At 43.2% G+C, this 24,559-nt stretch overlaps 1 protein-coding gene and 1 non-coding gene across 2 annotated transcripts; one reads left to right on the plus strand and one right to left on the minus strand.

Moving 5' to 3' along the window:
* Nucleotides 1-1,029: 1,029 nt before the first annotated feature.
* Nucleotides 1,030-1,111, minus strand: TRNAS-GCU (transfer RNA serine (anticodon GCU)). The gene has a single exon. It is a non-coding gene; the product is annotated as a tRNA-Ser (tRNA).
* Nucleotides 1,112-1,511: 400 nt separating this feature from the next.
* Nucleotides 1,512-24,128, plus strand: KNL1 (kinetochore scaffold 1). Its single transcript, XM_059475304.1, has 26 exons — nt 1,512-1,560; nt 3,176-3,240; nt 4,098-4,137; nt 4,234-4,293; nt 4,488-4,549; nt 4,956-5,011; nt 5,342-5,381; nt 5,865-5,902; nt 6,220-6,272; nt 10,793-15,010; nt 15,335-15,479; nt 15,582-15,649; nt 15,777-15,875; nt 16,882-16,997; nt 17,223-17,313; nt 17,803-17,919; nt 18,730-18,817; nt 19,203-19,271; nt 19,639-19,678; nt 19,786-19,887; nt 20,363-20,463; nt 20,733-20,801; nt 20,933-21,042; nt 21,547-21,665; nt 22,751-22,873; nt 22,964-24,128. Exons 2-26 carry the CDS (start codon nt 3,206-3,208, stop codon nt 23,067-23,069), a joined length of 6,165 nt encoding a protein of 2,054 aa, XP_059331287.1. The 5' UTR covers nt 1,512-1,560; nt 3,176-3,205; the 3' UTR covers nt 23,070-24,128.
* The last annotated feature ends 431 nt before the right edge of the window (nt 24,129-24,559 follow it).

Consider the following 24,559-nt stretch of genomic DNA (forward strand, 5'->3'; position numbering starts at 1 on the left):
ACTTCCAGGCCTCTAATCCCAGATTTAAATTTTTTTCTAAGTGAACCATGTATGGCTTAGGCAGAGAGGAAAAGTTTTCCTGTATCTTGTCAATACACTCATTTATGCTTTTTAAATTGCCATAACTTTATGGAAGACAAAGCAGTAATTATCTGAGGAGAACTTGATGTCATTTTCAGTGAGGGGCTGGGACCCTAAAGCCTACCCAGTCCCACTCCCCTACCATGGGCAGGGACACCTTCCACTATCCCAGCTTGTTCCAAGCCCTGTCCAAGCTGGTCTTGGACGCTTCCAGGGATCCAGGGGCAGCCTCGGCTTCTCTGGGAAAACCTGTGCCAGGGGCTCCTCACCCTCCCATCTAAATCTCCTCCAGTTCAGAGCCATTCCCCCTTGTCCCAAGTCCATCTCTTGGAGTCCCTATAGGCGCCAGAAGGGGCTCGGAGGGTTCCCTGGAGCCTCCTCGTTTCCAGGCTGAACAATCCCAGCTCTCTCAGCCTTTCCTCATAGGACTGATCTTCCATCCCCCTAATTCTTACTCAGAGCTTTCATGAAAGACCCAGCCAGCCCTAATAGGACATTTTGGTGGGATCCCAGAGGAGGTGGAGATTAAAAGGGATTTGTTCCCAGTGTCACAGCTGGAAGCTCCGCAGAAGAGCTGTGTTCTGAGGAAGGAGGTAAGTCAGGATACCCCATGGAGAGGCACCTCGGGAAGCTGGATACTGGGTGAGACCCTCCAGTCCCTCGAGACACTCTGTGCCGGCTGGGACCCCTAAATTCCATGGGACATTAGCCTGGGTGACCCCTAGATCCCTCATGACACTCCCTCCTGGTTGTGACCCCCAGAATCTGTGGGACACTATCCTGGCTTGTAACCCTGAATCCCTCAGGATGCTCTGTCCTGTCCGTCCCGGGCACCCGCTCCGCTTTTCCTTCTCCCCATAAGAGCTGAAAGGAGAGGAGGGAGGGAGAGGTCCCCATGGAAGTGCTAGAAAAAAGAAATTCTTTTAATGAGGGAAAATGGTAACTTCCCGACGAGGATGGGATTCGAACCCACGCGTGCAGAGCACAATGGATTAGCAGTCCATCGCCTTAACCACTCGGCCACCTCGTCACGATAACCGCTTCCTCACCGGACCTATAAGGAAGTGCGCCCACCGCCTCCATCATCATCTCCCGCCGGCCGCTCCTTTGCGTGACGGCGCCGGTTACGCGGCCCTGCACGGGCACACTGCGGAGCGAAGCCTCCTTGCCACGACCCAGCACGCCGCGGAGCCGGTGCGGTACCGCGCCACCCCCGTCACCGCGGCTGCGGGCGTGCGGGCCCCGAGGGACACCGAAATGGCAGCAGCGGAGCCAACCACGGAGGCCGCCATGTTGTACGGCACAGGGGGGCGCCATGTTGTACGGCACAAGGGGGCAGCCGTCCTGTACGGCGCCAATGTGTCGTCACGGCGCGGGGCGGGCGGTTGGATTTGAACCGGGAGGCGGCGGCCGGGGAGCGGGAACCGGGGCCGCGGACCCGGAAACCGGGATTCGGGAGCGGGGGGCCCCGAGCGGGAGGTAAGGGCGGCGGAGCGGTTCCCTCCGAGGAGAGGCGGTGCGGGAGGGACGGCGGCCGTTGGCGGGGCCGGGCGGGCGCTGCGGAGAAGGAGCGCGGGAGAAGGCGGGAGGCGCTGCCCCGGGAGCGGGGCTGAGGCGGTGCCGAGGCGGTGCCGCCTGCGGTGGGCGCGGAGCGTGTGGGGAACCCAGCGATAAGGGCGGTAATTAATGTCTGAGGAACAGACATTAATTAATTAATGTGGTGTAATTAATGCAGAGGTGATTAATGCAGAGTTTGTGATCGATGAGTGATTGGCGCCTGGGCTGTGTGGGCTGTAAAGCGAGGGCGCGGGGACAAAAAGAGACGGAAAAAGAGATTATGTGGGTTTATCCTATGGGGAAAAGGCCGAGGAGGGGCGGGATGGGTGGCAGGGATGGACTGAAGTGTTCTGGAGCCATTCCCGTGTTCGCAGAGTCAAACGGGGGAATAAAAAGTGGGGGGGGTCTTCATCAGCACAGCTCGCAGCTCGTCCCTCAAGGATTGTAGCGATCTTTCAAGCAGGATTAGAGAAGAACAGTTAAAGAAGGTGGTTCAGAAGTGAATTTCAGATTAATACCCCCAATAGCAGAGTGATCAGGCCTTTTATAGCTCCAGGCTTTTCTCCCACAGCGATCTTCCCTGTCCTTCCCTTCTTTGTGTGTTCAGCCTGGCCGACGGTGGGTTTAGATGGGATATTGGGAAGGAATTGTTCCCTGCATTGGGAAAATTAATTCATGAGGTTTATGTCTAAAAAGGAGACGGAGGAGTCACGTAGCTTTAGTCATGAATAAAGGGAGAGGCCATAGGCCATTTTCCATGAGGTCTCTCAGATTGCTGGGGGATGCAGCCTCCTTTTTATCCTGATTTACCCTTCTCATAGGCTGAGGTACTTGAGAGATACAGACTTCCTGAACTGCCTAATACAGACCCTCTTCTAATGTGCACCCCCGTCCCCTCCTTTTCTTTTATGTTTGTTCTTTTTCCCCCGTGTCCAGGAATTTAGCAGCCCCTTGGAAAAGCAACAGTTTGTGTCAATAAGTAACATTCTCCTGTTGCTTAACTCGCCTATCAGTCTCTGGCTTAGGCAGACTCATAGTTTGTAAAAACACATTCCTTTTATTCCTTTCAGGAGGGTTTTAAGAGAATTGAGCCATGCTCTTCTGGTTGTATCTAGAGAAGGAACAAAAAGCAACAGGCACAAGCTGAAATACCAGAAATTCAGTTTAGAGCGAGAGGGAAAATATCTTGTATGTATCAGAGCAAACATTGTCTTGGATAATGTTTGATCTCATTTATCTCCCAGCATTTACCAGAATCTTAACTTTAAATAAAAGGTCAGATAACCAGTAATACTTAAATTGTTAGCACAGCTGTTTTCTAACATGGTATACAATAGGAAATATATCTCTAATGTGAATATAACAGGAGAACGTTGACTTGAGAGGCCTGTTGTACTTCAGAGCATTTCTGTGACTAGAGAGGGATGGAGAGGAAAAAAACCACAGAAAAAAACACAGCATCAAAGGCTAATAGCCATCTGTGGGTTTATGCAGTTTTCCTACTGAGGCTCATTAATGGTTTTGTATTTTGGTGCAGTATTTTATAGGAAAAGCATATCCTTCAGCAATGGACAAGATTTACACAGACCCTAACATGGAAATGTGAGTTGAAACTCTCTAAGAATTTTACTGTGGTATAAATGTTGCCCTTTAGAGGCAAAACCTTTTGTAATGCACTTCAGCATCCCTTGAATGAAATGTGTTTTCTGTTGTGATGAAGACCAGGGAGTTTCTTTGGTGTTTGGTGAGGGGATTTCATAGTGGTGGATTGTCAGGAGATGAACTGACCATGGGATTGGGGGGGGCAATCTGCTGAGTTTTCCAAAGCTTATCCTGGGAACCAGTGCTGAAATGATCAGTCTGTTCCAAGCACGTTGTTTATTTAATTTCACACTTGTAAAAATAACAGAGAAATCAATTTATTAACCTCAAAACCGTGGCAGGACCATTCAGGACACATACCTTGGTGCAATTTTGTGCCTTCATACTGATGCCTGGAAATAGAACACAAACTTTTCCAGGCTATATAATGATAATATAAAAGCAAACCTTTACTTGGAAGCCTTCACGTACATAATGTGGTGAAAAACAGTGCCCCAAATTAGATCCTTGCAATTGATAAGATCAGGCAATTAGAATATCTGGCCAATATTGTCCAGTTAGAGGAGCAGTTGGTTAGGTAATGTCCCTCCTGGGTTCTGCCCACCTCCCCTACCTTTATTATGCCAGTGATTATGTGGTGCAAAATAAAAATGTCCTTGGAGAAGTACCAGGCAAGACAAAAAAGAAAATTTAGGAATGTGTCAATAAGGGCCTGTTCCCTGTGGGGAAGTACTGGAAGTTACACTGAGGCATTTAACAGTGTACAGAACTCCAAATACATGAAAAATACATGAAATCAAAACTTTAAGCATTGATGCCTGTTTCCTTGATACCTGTTTCCTTTTTTTGCCCTGCAGGGATAACACAGAGCACATCAGAAGGAAGCGACTGTCCTCCGTGAGTAACCTCCAGCATTCCTCAGAAAACCTACAGCTGCATGCAGCTGCACTCTCAGCTGCATTTTCTTTCAAAATTTTCTGTATTTTCTTTCAGATTTTAAAGGCTCCACGAACTCCTCTTGATGATCTGGGAAATGGAAATGAAATTACAGAGGTAAGTCTACCAAGCCCTTTCCTACCAATCCCCCTCAGTGTTTTGCTGATTCAGCTGTTTCACTCTAATAACAGAGGTGGTTTTGATGCCCCATTTTTGATACTAATATTCATACAGCACTTTTGTTTGGTTTTGTGTTTCCTGGGGAGCTGTGCCTGTCATGGGTAGCGAGCTGTTGTGTTTTTTGTTGGCAGGACATCCACGGAGAGAGGCGCAGGAGGAGCTCGCGCAGGGTCAGCTTCGCCAGCACCATCAAGTGAGGGAGCTGCACACCCACACCCCTTCCTCAGCCAGAAATGCAGGGAGTAACATCCCTTCCCCCTGAAAGTGTCCTCACTGAGTATTCACAAATGGCTGCAAGCAGCAGGAAGGTTGTTATGAGTTGGGTTGCCCTGAGAGCCATTATTCATTTCCCTGCCTGAAAAAAAGCCCCCAGTTCAGTGAAATTCATACAGTTAGGAATTTTTGTTTTCCATTCATGCATCTTAACTGTCATAGTGGCATCTTTTCCCTGAAAGTTACAGCTGGATTCAGTACACTTCTGTCTTTTAATATCTCATTTCAGAACATGTATAAGATATATAAATTAGTGCTGAATTTTTTTTTAAATTTGCTTTTAGAGATGGTTTTGTGTTTTTAAAAGCTGGTGGTTTTGTTCTTAGCTTCAGAGTCTTCCAGCGAGATCTTAAGAACAGCACATCACAGACAGAAAATACAGGTAAAACTCCTTTTTCTGTTCCTGACAGGTTACTTTCCCCAGACTATGAGCAACAAGATTTTAGCTTGAATTTAAGAAATCAGAACTTTTCCATTTGGGAAAGGAACAACATGTTCAGCTCTTTGTTCTGGCTGAAAACTCCTTAGTCACAGAGTTCTTGCCTTGAGAAGACACATCAGGAGTGAGAACTTCAGAACACTGTTTTCTGTGCACTTCACTCTTGTTTCATACTGAGTCAGAATTGTGTGGGTTGGGAAAACCTTTAAGATAATCAAGTACAACTGTGATCATGCTTCTCACATTGTGATGTTGTCATTTTCTTATTTTTAGGGTGTTCAGCAGATGAGAAGGATGATACCTTGACTAAACAGTAAGTATCATGTCTGATAGATATTTATTATTCAATGTTCACTAACAAACTTTCTTCTCAGAAATAGATAAAGTGTTAGTCTGGCCTAAAAGCTCTTGTAGATAAAGCACAGTGGTGGGATCTGTAAAATTAAAAACACTTGGTGGTAAAATAACAGATAAGACACTTTGTATGTGAGAAGGGGAATTTCACAGAACCATAGACTCTATGAAAAATAAAGAATTAATCTTTCTTGTCATTTAAAAATTAAAATACCACTGAACAGTGGTCTGTGGCATAATAGATAATTCCATGGGAAAAATAAGGCTGTGACTCAAATTAGAATGTATGTTGAAGACAGATAAGCAGTGTCTGGTACCTGCTGCCCAGATCCACATGGGTTCTGCCATGGAATTCTGTGCAGCACAGTTCTCTTCAGCTTACAGATCAAGGCTTCCCTTTGAAACCTTTTAACAAACTGTTTCTCAAACCCACCTTTTGTAGGAATGAAGACCCTGGGGCTGTTCCATGTGAGATCACTGGTGAGTTTAAGAAAAGATTTAAATGACTCTGTTTATTTAAAGCTATTGATTATGTGTGAGGAATTTTAATGTGCCTAGAGCAATCTCCTTGCCTTGGGAGAGCTCACTCTGGATGGGCTTTGTCCCTTGGAACTGTTTACAAGGATCCTGTTATGGAAGTCTGGGTGGCCCTTCGAGGTGCTGAAGGGAGTAATGAAAATATTTTTCAGAATATATTTGGGTTTGATTGTATTTATTTACTCAGTGCCTTGAGCTTCAGTTCAGTGGATAAAATAATGAGCAAACAGGACAAAAACTGGAGTATTCCCTTTCCACAGGGATGAACACTCTGCTTCATGCCCCCATCCAGGCATTGGGACAGCAGACTGAGGTATGTGAAGGCTTTAAATTTTTGGTGTCCAAAATACATCACAAGAATTTTTGTAGTAAAGATTAAAAGTGTTAACTGCCTTTGTATTCACATAAAATTCTCTTGAAACTGAGTATTCTGTGTTTTGAAGTGTGTCCTAATCTGATAGTCATCAGACTGCAACATAAATAACTCTTGCTTCTGGAATTCCTTTACAACTTCTCAGTAATGCAGTAGTTCCTCCACTCTTGTCTGCTTTGCAAGCCTTCGTGAACCTCACTTTTTTTGCTAATATAAGTTTTAAAGGCAAGTGTAATAATCACATATTCATATGATCACAATTATATTTTGCAAAAGTAAGGCCAACTAACCAGTCAAAGAAAATATAAATTCTTTAAATAGTTTATTTAACTAATTACTTTCTAATTCTGCCCTTAATTCTCTGCTAGATGCAGCAACTAGTTCTTATCATATTTGATCATCTGATTTAACAGTCATATTTGGAATGTGCACACAACAAGAATTTTTTTAATTTAACCACATATTTCATGTTTGTGTAACAGTAATAGCTCTAAAGCTAATCTGCTTTGTAAGGTCCTATGTTATAAAAGTTACATTCTGTAATTTGCCAAAATCTTTCACTAACTTTAAGACTACATTTTTCTTCCAAGACATTAATATAGTTTATATTATTACTATAAATATGTAATTATTTATCATTTTCATCTAGATGTAATAAATAATATTTCCCTAGAAAATAATGTCCTATCCTAAAACAATAGGATTTTTATATCTACATAAAAACTGCACAGTGTGAGTCAGTCTTGCTGTTTAATGTGTGGTTCTTGTTTTACCCACATGTGATGAGCTCAGGGTTCAATTCCCTCCACTCTGAGTGCAGTGTAGGCCACCAGAGGGATTGATATTGTCCCTTCCACTTCTCCTGGGTTGGTCCAAAACTCCAGGTTCTGATGAACACCAGATCTTCTGGTTTGAAAGGATGTACAGGGAAGTCTGGTCCCAATGATTTATTAGTAACAATGTACCTTTTAAAACTTCCAAGAGTTAATTTTAATACTATTATATTGATTTCAGTAAAATTTTGTGGCTTCCCTTGCCTTGTTGGTGTGGCATGGGAAAGTTTCTGGTCATCTAGAGAAAGTACCAAAACACTAAAATGTACCAGCTCCTCATTCTGCCTGGGCAGTTCTGCAAATTCAGTTTGCCAATAATTACCTGGTAAATTCCTCTGTTTAACTGGCCTTCCTCCCTTGAGATTATTTTGCAAAACAAATTACTTATTTTTCAGTAACTAATCTTAATTTCTGTCATCTTTGTGCTTACTGTATTCCTTTATACATTAACTATTATATTTTCTGTTTCCTGAAGTGTTTCTTGATGGTGTTAGTTCTGTTATCTTATACATTAATTTGGAGGTGCAATTACTCACCTGCATGAATTTACTAATCACTTGCTGGGATTTTCCATGGCTTCCAATAGTGGGGCTAACTGCCTGTCCTGGTTTGGTTTTTGTTCCCAGACATTGAACTTTTTGCTAGGTATTAGTGCAAGATACCTTTTTCAGTAACTTCTCTTGCTGTTCTGTCAGCTAATTGATTCCCTGCATTAACTGGGGAGTCTCCAACCGATGGGCTATACAAGGACATCCTGCTGGCAATGTCCCATGTCCTCCTTTTTGCTCCAGCTGTGCCCCTGGGGGACACATATCAGCTTTTGTGCCTCTCTGTAGCCACCACTGCTCTCAGGTACCTGGGTCACCTTCCCTTGCACTGTCCAGTTGTTTGACAGGCTGCTTCCATGACCCCAAGCACCAGCCAGTGCCCCCAGTGCCAGGTGCATCCTTTCATGCACAGATAACCCAAATGGTTTGGTTCAAGAGTGAGGCTCTCAGTGCAGGGGGTGGCATTAAGGTTCTTTCAGGGTTTTTCAGGTGCTCTGGCTCTCAGGAGTCCAAACCAAGTATTTTTGGTGGAGGGCCATGCAAGGGTTTTGCCAGTACCCCGTAAGTGCAATCCATAAGCGACACCATCCATAAGAAGGCTCATAGTCCTTGCCTCTGGAGTCTGGCAAATGGCTTCTTTTCAGCTGCTTCCCAAGCTTCTTTCTTTTTCCCTGCAAGATATCAAAACTAAAATATGTTACTGCTTCTTTGCTTATTTGTGCCATTTTCTTTGACACCCTGTATCCAGACAGTTCTAAGAAATGTAGCAGACTTACAGTAGCATTGAGTCACTAACTTTCAGTCTTGATTGCTGGCAGAATCCTTTCCAATTTTATTTGCTGTCAACAGTGTGTACAGATTAGCTACCACTGGATGAATATCAGGAACTTTTCATTAATGATCCTTAAATCTTAAATGTATAACTGATAGTACTGATGTGTTATATTCTGATTCATATTCTTTCAATATTCTAAAAATCTTATACAAGTCTCTCCAACTTGCCTTTGCCTCAGACTTAATAGGATGTTGGTTTTGCTTTACCAGTCTGGCTTCAGGTTTGAGAGTAATCCTCACCAACTTGGCCACCTTTGGTCATCCAGGCATCTCAGTTGCCCATGCCAGCAGAGTCACAGCATTCTCTGCCTCCTCTGGGATTTTGTCCAACTCTTCTTAGTCCTGTAACATAAAAATCTTTGCCTTGATGGCTTTTGATTCTGGTGGTTCAATTTGTATTTCCCCATCCTAGAAAGTTATTTGAACATCCAATTTTCCCAATTAATCTCTCCCCAGCAAGGGGATTGAGCATTCAGGAGTATACAGACTGGTGTTTCCCCCACTGTTTTATTAATTTCAATAGTAATCATTGTAAAAAAGGCCTGTTCTCTTTCTTCCCTGTTGCCCTCTCAACATTTACAGGTTATGAGCTAAGTTTTCCTTTGCTCAAATTTAGTACTGAGTAAGTTGTTTCTGTATCAATTTAAAAATTTACCTTTTCATTCCCAGCACTAATGTAACCAGGGCTCAGCTGAGGATGATTCCTCTGGTTCCTTTAGGGGGATTTTTAATTTTCACTTAAGGTCTTGGGCTTGATGTCTTGAAAAACCTGGTTTAGGTTCTTTCTTTGATTTGCCTGGCTTGGGGACACTCCCTTTTCCAGTGTCCCCATTTTTACAAATTGCCAAATACATTTCAGCTATCAACTATCACAACACAAAGTGCCAAATACATTTCAGACAGGGATTATCTGGCAATGCAAATTGCCAGATATACTTCAGCCACTAATTACCACAAGTTACTAAAGTATACTTGGTACAATTAACCAGTTGTTTCTGACTGAGGGGGGTCCTGAATCCTATTTATGGTTTCAAATATTTTAGCAGCTCTGTTTGGATTTTTCCTTTAAACTCCTGCCACCTTTCTCCATGGCATTAAATCCACTATTAAAAACAAGGCTACTGGACCATAATTCCCAACCACCTGCTGGAGGGCAGCCATCAAACTTCCCTGGCATCTCTCCCAACATCTCCTTGCTGCCTTCTAGCCTGTCCCACAATTGGGTCAAAATCCTCCTATCCCCTAAAACATTCTTTCTGTTCCAGTCCACTTTTCCAAGACTTGTTTATGTGTGTAACTGTATTCCCTGGTGATTCATGATTCACCCCCTTTGTTCTTTGCCACAGAGCCACCATCAGCTCTAAATAATTCTCCTGTTCTTCTTGCCTGCACTTTAAGCACTTCTTTTAACCCTTTGTCTTTCTTTTCCTTTTCAAGGAATTTCATCCCACTTATTTTCCATTCTGTGAAACAACATAAATTGCAATATTATTTGTATATATAATAATTTATTATACTGCAAGGTTCTATCCTTAGGCCACATCTCTTGATCTTCCAGAGTATAAAGTGGCCACCACTGATTACAAACTTTTGTAAGTTCTCCTTCTTACACAATGGGCATTGAGCAGTTCTAGGCCAGTAGTTTTTGTAGAACAAGTGTTGTGATAATTCACCAGGTCTGGACAATTTATCATCTGGTTACAAATATATTCATTATGCTTGATAAAATATATCTCATTACAGTTTTCCCCCACAGCTTTCTGTGAGTGCTTTCTGTTCAAGAGACTAAAATCTCTCTTATCAGTGGTGAAAAAGTCTTTTGAAACATCCAGCATGGTGATGCTGCTTTGGAGCAGGTGGAGATAAACTGGTGGAAATAAAGGGTGGAAATCATGTTGTAGAGAAATAGAAAATACTGATCCATAAGCCTCAGTAAGAGGTCTGTGCTTGCTAAGATGTGGTTAGATGTGAAGTGTAAGATGACACATGTTGTTTTGTTAAATGCCATTTAAATGTTATATATTTGCATAATTTAGTCATTGCCCTTTCCTCAAATATGTTACTGCTGATCAGGGAGGCCTGAAATTAACAGGTTGGGTTTTTTTTTAGAAAAATACTTACAGAGCTAAGATCTTAGGAGTTTACATTAATTAGCATTAGCTGACTTCTGTTTTAAATAGAATAAACCACTGATCATTTGTTCTAAGTGCCAGTCACTGAATTCTCCTTTTTTGTTGTTTTTCAGTGGCATGACATGGACCATGCTGTTCCAAGGACAGACAGACAGGACACCACCCTGCTGTTCTCGGAGGAGAATGAGATGGAGATGACAGCCAGTCACACAGCCGTGATCTCACGGAACCTCAGCACCCACCAGCCCGACAGAACTGAGAAAATAGACTTCAGCTCCTTCCTGGCTAAGTTAAACTCCAGCCAGGGGAAGGCAGAAACCAGCAAGGACCTGAGCTTGCTCTCTGACTCCACAAACCATCCGCGCCCCTCTCTGGAACAGAAGGAAGAAGCCACTCCTGTGAAAAAAATAGATTTCAATGAATTTCTGCTGAGACTGAAGTCAAACAATCCTGCTGAGAGAGCTGACAAGGACAATGTTTGCTGTGTCCCTTCCCAAGGCTCGGGAGATGTGACGCAGCTGTCTGGGGAGTTTGGCTGTTCCCAGGAGCCGCTGGACACCTGCAATGTGACAAGAGTGTTTCGAGGCAGAGAAGGTGGGATGGACATGACAAAATGTGAGGCAGCTGACGTTAAAATTCCTTTCCCTGGCATCAGTGAGGTTCCAGCAGAGCAGTGGGAGTGTGGGGATGTCACCCAGGCGTTTGCAGACGAGGGCATGGACGTGACAACCAGTCACACTGCAAAGGTGTCCTTTGCCCTCTCCGCTGTCGGGAACCAAAGGCTCAACTTCCAAAAGGATTTCCCACCCACGGAGTTAGATAATTCTGTGTTCAGGAGAGCATCTAATCCCAGCTTGAATGTTCAGCAGGACCCTCGGCTCTGTGCAGACAGGAAAGCAGCCAGTGCTGAAGGCAGAGGAGAGCCCCCAGTGCTGCGGGCTGGCAGGCAGGAGGCCGGGACACTGGCTGCCATCCAGGGATCTGTTTCATCTGAGACCATCTTCCGAGGGGACAAAACCATTGTGTTCTCCAAGTGTGAGGACATGGAAATGACTGGGAATTACACAGACATCATCTATGAGGCCAGCACCACAGAACAGAGCAGTTCATGCCATAAAACCTGTGAAAAGCCAGTGAGTAGCAACCCTCCGCTGGCACGTGGTGACATCCCAAAGGGTCTGGCACCTGAAGATAATCCTGCTGCTGGGCCCTATAAAAACAGTGCCCTTGAACTGCCTTCAGCCTCAGGTGGATACATGGAAAACGTGTCTCAAGCTTGTGGTCCTGCTGCAGCCAGCTCTGCGTTTGGCTCATATACACATTTTGTAGCTGGTGGTGTTCCAAAGAGCAGGTTTGGTCCCTCTGCAAACCCCCAGCTTGTTTTTTCAGGTGAGAAGACAGTAATATTTGGAGGAGAAGACATGGACTTGGCTAAAACCTTTATTAAGGATGGTGGAGAGAATGTTGATAATGAACATCCCACTGCAGTGTTCACCTCTGTCACGTGCAAACCTCATTTCCTGGGCAACAGATCCATGTCTTCCAATGTAACTGAGCAGGAAGAAATGGAAATAACAAGATGCCACACTGTTTTCTTTGATGGTCAAAGCAGTGGGTTAACAGCAGAGCCAAAACAAATGCCCTGTAAAATCATTCCGAGAAAGAACCAGAAAAAAAATGTCGCTGAGGGTGACATATCTGTATACTCTGTAGATATGGACAAGGAAAATGTTGAAGTGAGGAGTATTGATAGGAATATTAAAAGGAGCCAGGCTATGGAGAGGAATGCTCAAGATCTTCAGATGATAATGGTTGATAAGAAGCTGGGAAAAACCAACTTCGAGGCAAGTGGTCTGAGTTCCTGTGCCAAGAGCATGTGTCTGCTGCAAGAGCAAAACAGAGGAGTCCCCGAGGATGTTGTCACTGACACTGGTGCATCCCTGTCTTTGCAAAGCCAAGAAGTTGCATCACAGCCTCTGGGAGAAAACCTTCCAAGCCCCTCAGATTTCTGTACAAATGACACAACAGGCGTGTTTTTAGGTGACCAAAGCATGGACATAACCAAAGCTCATCCTGCTGCCTTTGAGATTGCTCCTATTAACACAGAACAAGGATTTAATAATCAAAACACTGCAGCATCCAAGCAGCTGCAAAACCAGCCCTTCCCACTTTCCAGTTGTCATGGTGGGGATATCGTGAGTCAAACTGCAGCAGTGGAATGTGGGGACTTGAAAATGAACACCAACAAGCAAATTGTTACTGCTTTGGCTCCAAGTAACAATCCTGCTCCCTCAGGAATGGCAGGAAATGAGCAGTCTGGGACAGTAATAGGAATAAATGCAGAAGGCCAAAACTCAGAGAGGCAAGAGAAACCCCAGCCTGTGAGGGCAGTAAGCAAAGTATTGCCAACCCAAGGAGACTCTGACAGACATTTTTCCATGGGTGAAACAGGTTCTTCAAGAGAGGATTTAAAAACTCCTCCCTCAGCTCCTGGGCTGCTCCAGAAGGATGCAGAAGAACCAGTGTGGGCCAGGACATCTGAGGCACCCAAGGAAAGTTCCCAGTTGTCCTTCTCTGGAGAAAAGTCTGTTGTGTTTCCCCATGGTGAAAACATGGACATGACTGGCAGGGGTGTGGTGATGGTTCCAGTTTACACTATCAGTGTTTTGTCACAAAACAAAGCAGCACCTGGATGCTTTGGTCAAGGTGGAAATGAAACAATGTCCTTGGAAAAAGGAGTCACCACGACAACGCCGGTGGAACAGGGTGGGCAGGAGGCTGCACATGGCAGAACCATCAGCTTTGCTCTGGCTGAGGACATGGAGATCACCACAACTCACACAGGGTGGCACAGACAGCCCATCCCAGCCATTCCTGCTGACAAAACCATTGTGTTTGCCCATGACCAGGAGGACATGGACATCACTGCATCCCACACTGTTGCTGTCAGTAGGAGCATCTGTGGGTTTGAGGCCCAGCAGGTGCCCCACACAAACACCCAGCAGCCACCACAGCACATCCATGGGGGGCTGGTGCCCTGCAGAGGGGAAATGGATTCCTCACAAGATGCCACAAAACCTCTTCCCTTTTCTGTTTCATCAGTCTCAGCATTTCCTAGAGAGAAAGGAGCTACCCAGGTCCCCAGTGGCACAACACCACATTCCATTTATTCTGTCTCCCTTCAGGAAAGTACTGTGGATGTGGGGGCACCACAGGATCATGGCCTTCCCACAGATAATTCTGTCCCTGTGAGCAGGGAGCAGGATCTCACACCACCAGAAAAACTCCAGTCAAAGGGAGTATCTTTGGAGTTCCCAAGTAAGGGCCCTGTGGATCACAGGGAAGAAAGTGACACTTTGGGATCCTGTATTGCCTTTCCCATGCAGGGATCAGATCCTTGGAAGGCTCATCCAGATGCCCCTGGTACTCAGAAAAACCAGCTAGTGGAAGAGAATTCATCTCAGCCTGGAGAATCTGATTTGGGCTTGGCTGGAGCAAACCTCCTTCCTGCTGCTAACAAGGAATCCAAGAAAAATGAGGAGCTGTCAGCTGAAGGGGAGGCATCTCCAAAAGATTTCCAAATAAACTCTGAAGAAGCCAGGCAGCCTTTGGTCAGTGACAGTTCAGGGGATCAGACACAAGCCACTCTTCCACCAGAAGCTTCAGGAATTATAGGTGTTTGTTCAAAACTGCTGAGTTTGACAAGGAAATCTATTTCTGTTTCCAAAACTGCTTCTTCTGACCACTTGCCCGGTTCCTCAGCTCAGCCAGAAGATACCCTAAGGTTGGGAAAAAGCACTGTCAGTGAAGCAAATAACTTGTTTGAGCCCAAAAAGCAGGAGAACACAGGTCTGGAATCTGGAGCTGATCCCATAGGGATGGCACCAAAGGATAAATATCCAGGAATAAATATCCCTCTGGGTATATTCCAGCCTAAATTACCAAACAAGAGAAATCGTGTTTCCAGTGCACAGGACATAAATACAAAATCAGACAGAGTAGAAGCCCCAGTTCCAGCCAACACCAGTGAAACCCCAGGTAACAAGTCCAGCAGGCAGAACTTCAGTCCTTTTCAGTTCATAGCAGAAGAATTTCTCCCTGTGTGCCTGGAGGAAATGGATTCCAATGAATCTGTCAGCTCCGAACTCATGGAAAACACTTGGGATGATAAAAATAAAAAGCAAATTCCCCACTCTGAAAAGGATCCATTTGAAGAGACAAAAAGTTGCAACATGAAAAGAGCTTTAGGACAAACTGAGGATGATGCTCAAAGCCCAAAGAAGGCCAAGAGGGATCAACATGTGGATGCTGGGGCCTCTCAGGACTTGGAGGTGAGCTTGGGCCCTCACTGTAAGGATATGGGAACACCACCAGGGCTAAAGTTTTGGGGGTGTAAGTGGATCTGTTAGTAGGTGTTCTTGTTTTTCATAACCACCAGTCTGCTGTCATTTTCCTGTGTGATTCCCTGTGGTTTGGTGTGTGCAGCACTCCTGTACCAGGCAGAACGGGCAGAATGAGAGATTTGCCAATTTTAGACCATTCTCTGCATAGTATCCCTTTAATCCTTTCAAGGAACAGCTACAATAAACCACTGATCCAGTTGGGTTGTCTTATATAACTACATTAATTTATTTTTTTCAATTTGTTAATATTAGGTGACTCTTGATGTTGTGCCTCAGGACCAAGCAGGAGCTGATGAAGCTGGGGAGCCTCCACATCTCTCAGCTAAAAGCCCTGGGTGTCCCCAGGCCAGCACCAGCAGCTCCCTGGATTCTGTGAAGGCTGACATAGAGTCCACAAGTAAGACACCATTTGTGATGAGACTCCCAAACCTTTTGTTCTTTGCCCTGTAGGGATGTTATTAACCCACCAATACTCCCCCTTTCTGTTCTGTTTTCCCAGTCCAGCGCAGCAGCCAGGTGGAATCCCAGCTTCTCACGGACAGCATTTGTGAAGAAAATTTATGGGAGGTATGGACAGGGCTGGAAGACAGCAATTTCCTGTCCTAACAGGAAAAAACCTCCTGTGTTTATACACTAGTGAGCATGCTGTCTTGAAAAATGGACTTACCTGTATGTTTTTTCCTCAAATGCACAGAAATTTCAGAGTGGTGCTATCACAGTTGGGGAGTTTTTTACCCTTCTTCAAGTGCATGTTGTGATCCAGAAGCCCAGGCACAGCCAGCTTCCAGCCAGTGTGAGTGGAACAATATAATTACCTTAAATAATACTCTTTTGTTGGCTTGGGGTTTAAATTTTAGCAACTCAGACATCTTTAAATGAAAAACAGAACAGATTTCCACCTCCTCACCAAATACCATATATTCAGGATTACTGTTCTTGGATAAATGTGCCAATTCTTGCTTTTTAAATTCGTTTTAAGGACAATAAATTTGAAAGAATTAGGATCTCGGTCTGACCTTTTCACTTTATCTTCTCACTGTATCTGTCAGCCACTACTGCCTGCAGCTACTCTGAGCTCCTCCTGCCTGTTCTGCACTCTCCTTTAGAAATGTTTCACTATGATATTGCTACTTTTATTTCCTCACTTAAAGAAAGGAGAAGAAATACAGAAGAGAAGTCTGCCTTCTAAATCCTTTCAATTTTTTATTTAAAATACTCTCCTAGCTTAACTACAATTTAGTTTACAAATTTATTCCTACTGAGTTGACTCTAAGTATTCATCAGGCTTAATAACACTGCTACTGTGGACTAGTGGCTGATAAAAAGCAGACACCACCCCCACAAAAGCCCCTGAAAACTTTCTCTGAAGGAGTGGAAATAATTAATGTCAGTTATTTATGAACTTTACTGTACAGGCAGCTTGCTGAAATACTCCCTTCATATTTATTTGAGGAATAAAGCTCCTGAGGTTTCCTAAAGGCTTGGGGGCTTTAATTCTGAATTAAGCATGACTTTGAATTAAGCATTGCTTTGTTGGGGAGCACTCTTTTATCTGCATAATATATAATATTTTCAAGTCTTCATCTAAAAGGGAGACCTCTTTCAGTGATATTTAATTTGATTGTTTTGAACTCTTAATGATGAGGCACATATCCCAGAAGGAAGCCTGTGCTCTGGCGTGAGGAAACACAAGGTGTGAAAGCAGAATTGAGATGACTGGAAGTTACTATTTCTGAAAAATATGGATTTTTTTTTCTTTTTTTATTTTTCCTCCTACTTTTCCCTATGTTTTCCCTCAGTGTGCAGTGAGTGCACCTCCCACTGCAGAAGATCTCATCCACAGCCAGTACGTTCACCGGCCCAAGCTGAGGATTTACGAGGAGGATTGTCAGGACCTGTCTCAGAAAGTAGTGGAGTGAGTGCTTTTCCAGTCACACAGTTTATCAGTAATTCCATTTTTTCAGCTCTGAGTGCATGGAAATGGCCTGAAGAAAGTTACTACATTACATAAAGGAAAAGTAAAAATATAGTTAGTAGTTTATTACAGATGTAGAAATGAATTGTGTAAATATCACCATGCTGCTCTATGTGGTCAGTGAAATTGCTGCAAGACTTCCAATTTTTTCACCCCATATTTCAGGTTAAAACCACATGTGAGTGTCCTGGATCAGTCCCTGGTGAACGTGACCAGGAGTTTGTGGGAAGTAATGAGAACCTGCACTGATGAAGAGGTAATGCTGCATGGAGAGAATGTTTGTTTGTAATGAAGAAGTGAGGTTAATTGATTTATTCACATTGCATAAGAACCAGAATGGTCACAAAATAACAGCAGGTGAAACAAGGCAAAATATTTTCTCAATAGAAACCTGCTGAGAACTTACAGCATGTCAGGAGAATGCAAGGAAATGTGTCCCTTGAAATATATTAAAGGGGAAAAAAATGACTCACAGTTACTGCATAGAAAACCCAGAAAATTTATAAAAGTATCCTACAAGAATTGAGATCAAGGTGGATCAAGAGATTTTGTTTTCTGTGGTTCTAATGCCAAGAATAAAGATCTATTCCTTGAAAATAAAGTCTAAATTGTTTAGAGACACAGTATTTTTCATAATTCATTGTTAGCTTGGCATGGAGATGTCACTGAGGTTGGGTGCTGAGCCAGAGTCAGGAAGGATTATATTTCCATTCCCTTTCTCTTCTGTATTTCCCATTCATCACAGCTGAGTAAGTTTGGAGCAGAACTGAACAAGATGAAGTCCTGTTTCACCAAGGAGGCTAAAATCTTGTCTCACAATGAGAAGGAGACATTGTACAGGAAATTGCTGCAGAGTGCTGAGGTAAGGAGCCACAGGGCTGCAGGCATTTACCTTTAAAAAGCCACTTCTACCACATTTCTTGTCTTTAAATGTGTAGGAGTTTAATTATTATAGTGTGTACTCAGATGGAAGTTTCTTTCTTATGAATACATTTCCCCTTTATTTATATGCAAATATAACATTGGGACAGTGACATTCTTGCAGTTACACTGTAGGAACATTCTGCCTAAGAGTTTTGGTGATTAGCAGAGTGAAAAATGGGAGCATTAAAGGAACCACCACCACAAATGAGCTCTTTATACTGTAGCAAGACCAGTGTTAGTAAGTAGGTTACTAGTATTAGCAAGTATTTAGGAAGAAATTCTCCCCTGTGAGGGGGCTGAGGCCCTGGCACAGGTTTGCCCAGAGAAGCTGTGGCTGCCCCTGGATCCCTGGAAGTGTCCAAGGCCAGGTTGGATGGGGCTTGGAGCAAGCTGGGATAGTGGAAGGTGTCCCTGCCCATGGCAGGGGGTTGGAATTGGATGAGCTTTACAATCCTTTCCAACCCAAACCATTCAGAGGTTCTCTGATAAGTAACAAGGAAGTGCACAAGTAATGCATTGTGCCAGGGATCAAAGATGTGTATATATCAAAGCTCTAGATTCTGTAAGCATTTGGTAATTTCGCACTATTGGCTGTTCCCCCATGGTTTGTCAGTTGCCTTTTGCCTCTAGTGACAAATTTCACAAACTGCTTTAATTAATTAGCAAACAAAGAGCCCCATGGTGATCCCAGAAAAAATTCAGCTTTTACAATAATATCATTGACTCAAGTACAATTTTCCCATCTTAGGAGCAATACAGAAAGCTCCAATCAAGAATAGAAAAGGTGGATGAATGGGTGAAGGAGGCAGAGAGCTCCGTGGTTGCTCTGGAATCAGGTATGTGTTTCCAAAGAGGTGGCCAATATGCTGCTTTCTCTTCTTTCTGCACAGCTGCTGTTTAAAAGGTCAGTTTGGGGTTGTTTGATACAAGCTGCAGTCAGAACTTGGCACTACTGTGTCATGATGCTCTGTAGTTTCAATTTTTTTTCTCCAATGCCTTGAGTAGAAATCAAATTGCACAGTAGCAGCTCTAAAACAGTGCAATAAAACAAATCTTCTTTGTTGTTAACTCTTTTGAGGTTTTTGGTAGATACTTTTCCACGTTTTTGTATATTTTTAAAGTTAACTTTGAAGTGCTGAGATGTCTAGAGCCCACAAACAAAGAAAACTCTAAGTATTTAATCTGGAACTTCTGCCCAGACCTGACACTTCTTTCCCACAGATTCTTTTTGGGATGCAAAGGAAGCTGGCTGCAGTGCTGGAACAGGAGGAGGGCAGAATGTACAGGAAGGTAAGGGAACCAGCTGAATGCACTTTTTGTCTGGTGTTTTAGAGCCTGGGGAGGGTGATAGGGTGATGCTCACCACCCAGCCTGATGCATTAACTCTGAGAGGACACTGCTACTGTCTTTCCTGCATTGCACATGGCTAGTTACATAGGTGTTAGAGAATGAAAAGGATGGTTTCTCCCTGGAAAAAGGGAATTTAGAATTGTTTACCTGAAGAGCATGTGCTCATTATCATATTCAGCACTTTGTTGTCCAATAATTATAAGCTTTAACTCCATAAGAACAGTGAGTGCACAGCAAATTAGGGCTGCCTGTGCTGCTCTTTTCTCTCATTTTTTTCCTTTTCTCTCCTTTTTTGTCTTTGCTTTAGAATTGCAAAGCATCACAGCCCAAGAGGAGGAACTTCTGAGGTAAGATGTCAAGGAGGATTTAGGAATCAGCTGCACACTCAGATTTCAGAGGGTTGGGTCTGTTTGTTAAGCACTGTATCACATCCCATGATGGTTTATCCTTGCAGAGAACTGTCACAGATGGATGCTGAGGATGAGCTTGGTTTGGCTGAGATGGAGAAGCTCAAGAACACTGAAAGGACCTGCCTGGAAATCCTGGAGAAATATGAGTAAGGAAAACAGCTCCAGGTTTTATTTTTTAATAGCTGTTTCTGAGGGCTCATATTTGTACTGGAATGTGTTTGGGTTTCGTTTTCCTTGTTATTTGATGTGGGAAATCTTGGAATGCCCATCTCCTTGCAGCCTAAGGTAGGCAATAAAGCCTTGGAGGACTTCCATGTGTGAGGCAGTTATTCAATTAGCAGCTTTGCAGTGGTACTCTGTGTTCAGGGTTTCTGCATCCAACTCTCCTTCAATCACCAAACTGACATTTATATAAAAATTGTAGTAATATGCTTGCATTCCCAAGAGACCCTTATATTCTGTTGGAATTAAAGACTCCGTTTGGCTTTGGACAATTTCATTGTTGTATGATGTAGAAAGAGCTGCAAGAGCATTTAATACTCTGATGTTTGTCCCTCAGAAGTTGTTTGGGTTGGTTGGTTGAAACTTGGGGTGATGGTGGAATTTTTTTCCCCTTTTCAGCTTCACTGAGTGGGAGCTGACAGAATGGAGTGAGCAGCAAGCTGTCTTTAATTTCCTTTATGATTCTGTGACACTCACAGTTGTGTTTGGACCCCCAATAGGTGAGTCACAAAATAAGTAGGTTTATGTTTTATGAATTTGCAATGTTAGAGAATAGAAACCTAAAATGTCCATATTTCTAAAGATCTGCTGAAAGTAGGAAATAGAAAACATACTACAGTGTGTAAGCTGAGAGAAGTGGCTTTGAATATGTTTTCATATGAAAATTCAGAAATTTGTGTCATGCATGGCTGTTTCTGAAGGTGAGGAGAGCTGTAACTCCAGAACTAAGCATGGAAATAACTGGAATTTTTTCAATTTCCTTTCTCAGATGATGAGTTTTTCGCTGCACATCCTTCCAGGAGCATCATGAGCCTGGACTTTGAATCCTTCCTGGATGGTGAGATTTCTGAATATTGTGAAAGTAGCAGCCCTGATAATCTTTTGTTGGGAAGACTAAATGTGTGCTCCATCTCCTAATGCTTCATGAAATGGCTTTTCAAAGATTTCTGGGTTTCTTTTGTGTTGCAGAGGAACAAGCTCCACCCTCCTCATGTTTAGCCCAAAAACTCATCTTCCAGTTTATTGAAAGTCAGGGATGCTGGCAGAAGAAGTGTCCCAAACTGTGCCACTTGCCCCAGGTAACATTCCAGGGAAACTTAGAAGATTCTGAAAAAAAATCCAACAGAGAAAATAGAGCTGAGCTGAGCTGAGAAGCAAAGCACCTTAATGAAAGCTTCGGGAATCCAAACCAAAATCTGCTTCAGGAATATTTTGAGGTGTGAGGGGAAATATCTGTCTCTGAAGGCAGGAGTCCTAAAAGCTGAAGTTTATTTAAAAAACTTTTTTTTTGCCTTAAAAAAAAAAAAAAAAAGAGCGGAAGGTCATTTTGCCTCCTGAAGAATGTAGGTTTAAATTGCCAAGCCAAACTTTTGTGTTGCTGCGTGGCTGTTGGCAAAGCTGAAAGGACAAATTTAAAGCAAAAAATGTGCATTTGTTATACTTGTACAATTTCATTTTTCCACCCAAACTGAGGTCGCAGTTAAACCACATTTGTTTTTTATGCTTTCTAGGATGAGTTATGTGTTCAGGCATCACATGGTCACCCCCTGAGTGCTGATGTTCCTTTCTGATTTATCCCCCAGGCTCTCTTTAACATCTCCTTGGTGGTGAATCGCTGCAGAATCTTGGGAGATGAGTTGGAATTTCTGCAGAGGTGGGGAGCAAAATTCCAGCTCCTGGAGACAGATATCAAAGACACAGAGTGAGTAAATTCAGAAAATCGTGATGGGATTGTTGGGGTGTCCTGTGCAGGGCCAGGAGCTGGACTTTGATGATCCTTGTGTGGATTCAATAAGATGGAGTTCACAGCAGCCTTAAGAGGGAGTTTCTAGATAATCAGAAGCAAAACACTGAAATAGTTTCCATTTGGTTTTCTTAAAAGTGATGTTTTATGCTGCTGTTTTTAAGAACAATTTAATTTATCTTCATACAATTGCACTGTAGTGTCTCAGGGCATGGAAATTAGGCTGTTCATGGATTCATTGATTTTAGGACTATCAGCCTCTCCTTTCTTGCTGTTTTCCTGCTTGACTTGCCTTTCTTAAATGTTGAGGCCAAATTGAAGCAGTGCAAAGGAAACAGAGCCAAGAGCTTACCTGTGGCTGAGGGCTTTTTCCTTTAATCTTGTGTTTGTCTCAGCCAAGCAGAATCGGTCATGGAAGGAGGGATGCACTGAAACTGAAGTTTACTTTCTTTACTTTCCATTTCCCCTTGCTACTTCCCAATTTTGTGGCATGCCCCAGTGGTACAACACAAATACAATTTCACCTCATCCTTCCATTACTGATCCATATCTTTAATTAAGAGGTGCCAAATTATGAACTTGCTCTGCCCACCTTGGTGCTGTTTCAGAGGTTATTCTAATTTTGTAGCTTCCTTTGCAAGAGCACAAAAACCCCCATGGAGCTGGAGGTAAATCAGTCCAACTTCAAGCATTAGAAAACCTTAACTGCCTGGGAATGTTTCATGTTAACTAGAAAACACATTTTTATCTCTATTCTCCCCTGATTTCTGGATAGTTCTGTGAATTATGTGTACATTAACTTTTCCTGTGGGAGAAGTTGGGGGTTTACATTCTGAAGTGTTGATAAAGTGTGAAGGGTCTTTTTTGTCTTGTTCCTGAAGTTCCTGTCTGTGCTAGAACTTTAGAAGTTACTGTGCTTGTTCCATCAGTGACATCACTTATTATTGCATCACTTATCACTTATTTCTGCTCCTGGCACTAATTCCAAGGTGGAAGCAGCCCATGTGACTGTTTTGCATGGATCTTTGTGTTTATTTCCACAGGGTGAAGCTTCTGTTCTCCTCTTCAGTGGCTTTTGCCAAGTTTGAGTTGACTCTGGCTGTCTCTCATGATTACCCATCTGCTGTGCCTCCCTTCAGGGTCCACACCCACATTGGGGATATCGGGTGAGCTGGCAGAGCCCTGACTCCATCCCAAAGCTGGGATTGAGCACTCAGGATCCTCTCCAACATGTGTGATAATTTTATCTTCCCCAGGGAGAAGGAGGTTGCTGCTGTTCTCTCCAGAGTTCCAGCTGGCCACCACTATCTGCAGAGAGCAGTCACCTCCATCCATCAGAATCTGCTCCAGGCTCCCAGATGATCTGCTGCACCCACAGGCAGGACTGAAGCAGTCAGAATGGGTGCTCTGTGAGTTTGCTCGTAGGAGAATTCCAGCTGTGTCTCCCTGGAATGGGAATGCTGTCACCCACTCAGCTCTAGAATTCCTGCCTATTTGGTGTCCTTGTGGCTTAGACCAAGTAGAACCCTTGGTGTATGCCACGAGTTTTACAAGGGCAGGGGTGTCTAAAGAGGAGAAGAAGGAAATTCCTAAATCCCTGCTAAGTTCAAGGTGGTTTTTATCTTCTGCCAGTCACTGGTGGTCATTCATGGCACAGATAGTCATGATTGGATAGCCATTCCAAGCATGGATATTCTTCTGCCATACCTCATTAATTTTGTCATTTACAGAGCACTTGGAAAAAGCAATGATGAGCATTCTCTAAATTATTACAACTGGAATTTAATTCTGCTGTCATTATTTCAGTACCACGTACAATTTAACAGATCCCATCACATCTGGTGTTTTTCCATTGCCTGGCACCCCTCCCAGGCCAGACACTATCCCTGCATCTGATTAATTAACCAGTTAACTTGTAGCAATTCACCCCAGAAACCAAAGTCAGAAATATTTTTGGAATTAAGACTAAAAATCCCTGTGCTTGCCCACAGACTTTGGGATGCACAGCCTCAGAGCCATCACTGTGATTCCCTGGCAGAAGTTAATTTTTTATTCATTGCCTTAGTCCAGCACAATCTCTGGGTGCTGGGGCACTGTCCCAGTTTGGAATGCCATGGAATTTTAGTGAGGAGACTGAACTCCTTAAACTTGGGAGTATCTGTGAGCTCTAGCTTGGTTTTGTGTATAATTTTGTGTATTATGTGGGTCTTGCTGTTGGAACTGATCTCACCCTGTGTTACTGAGCCCAAGCACCAGCCCTGGCTCAGCTCTCAGTTCTGCAGCTGCAAATCTTTGTACCCTGTAAAATATGTTGAATTTAAAAATGTTTTCCTGTATTTTAGCGTTTATATATTTTGTCTTTTTACAAAGTTTGTGTCTGTTTGAAAAGTGGAAGTTTAATAAAGATTGGATTTATCACTCTTCCTGTTTCAAATGGGGATTATGGGCTGCTCTATTTAAATTGGTGATTGAAAATTCAATACTAAATTAAATTCAAAATATTGAAATAATTATGTTAAATACTTGGGAAGGCTTTTCACAATATCATTTTTTTCCTTGCCTTTTCTAGTGCTACTTTTCTATGTCCTGGCTTTTCACAAGAATTTATTGTATTTTAATTAGGAAGATAGCACCCAAATCATTCTCAACTTAGGTACCATAGCTGGAATTTGGAATTTCCCCAGGCCATTCTCTGTGCATCAGGAACTAGCAGAGAGTGCTGTGGCATTTCTCTGGGAGCATTATCCACCTCTTTTTTTTTTTTTTTTTTTTTTTTTTTTTGGCTGGTTTTCTTTCAGTGGATTTACACACTGAAGCATCAGTAACTAAAGACTCGAGTGAGTTTTTGGTGG

This window comes from Ammospiza nelsoni, chromosome 6 (genome assembly GCF_027579445.1).
Source record: "Ammospiza nelsoni isolate bAmmNel1 chromosome 6, bAmmNel1.pri, whole genome shotgun sequence".
In the NCBI taxonomy this organism is placed as follows: Eukaryota; Metazoa; Chordata; class Aves; order Passeriformes; family Passerellidae; genus Ammospiza; species Ammospiza nelsoni.

Excerpts from the sequence above, each read along its gene's own strand:
- KNL1 (XM_059475304.1), top strand. The coding sequence starts at position 3,206 with ATGGACAAGATTTACACAGACCCTAACATGGAAAT. Across the intron at positions 15,011-15,334 it reads GGGCCTCTCAGGACTTGGAG|GTGACTCTTGATGTTGTGCC; the intron begins GTGAGCTTGGGC and ends TGTTAATATTAG. Across the intron at positions 21,666-22,750 it reads ACAGATATCAAAGACACAGA|GGTGAAGCTTCTGTTCTCCT; the intron begins GTGAGTAAATTC and ends TTATTTCCACAG.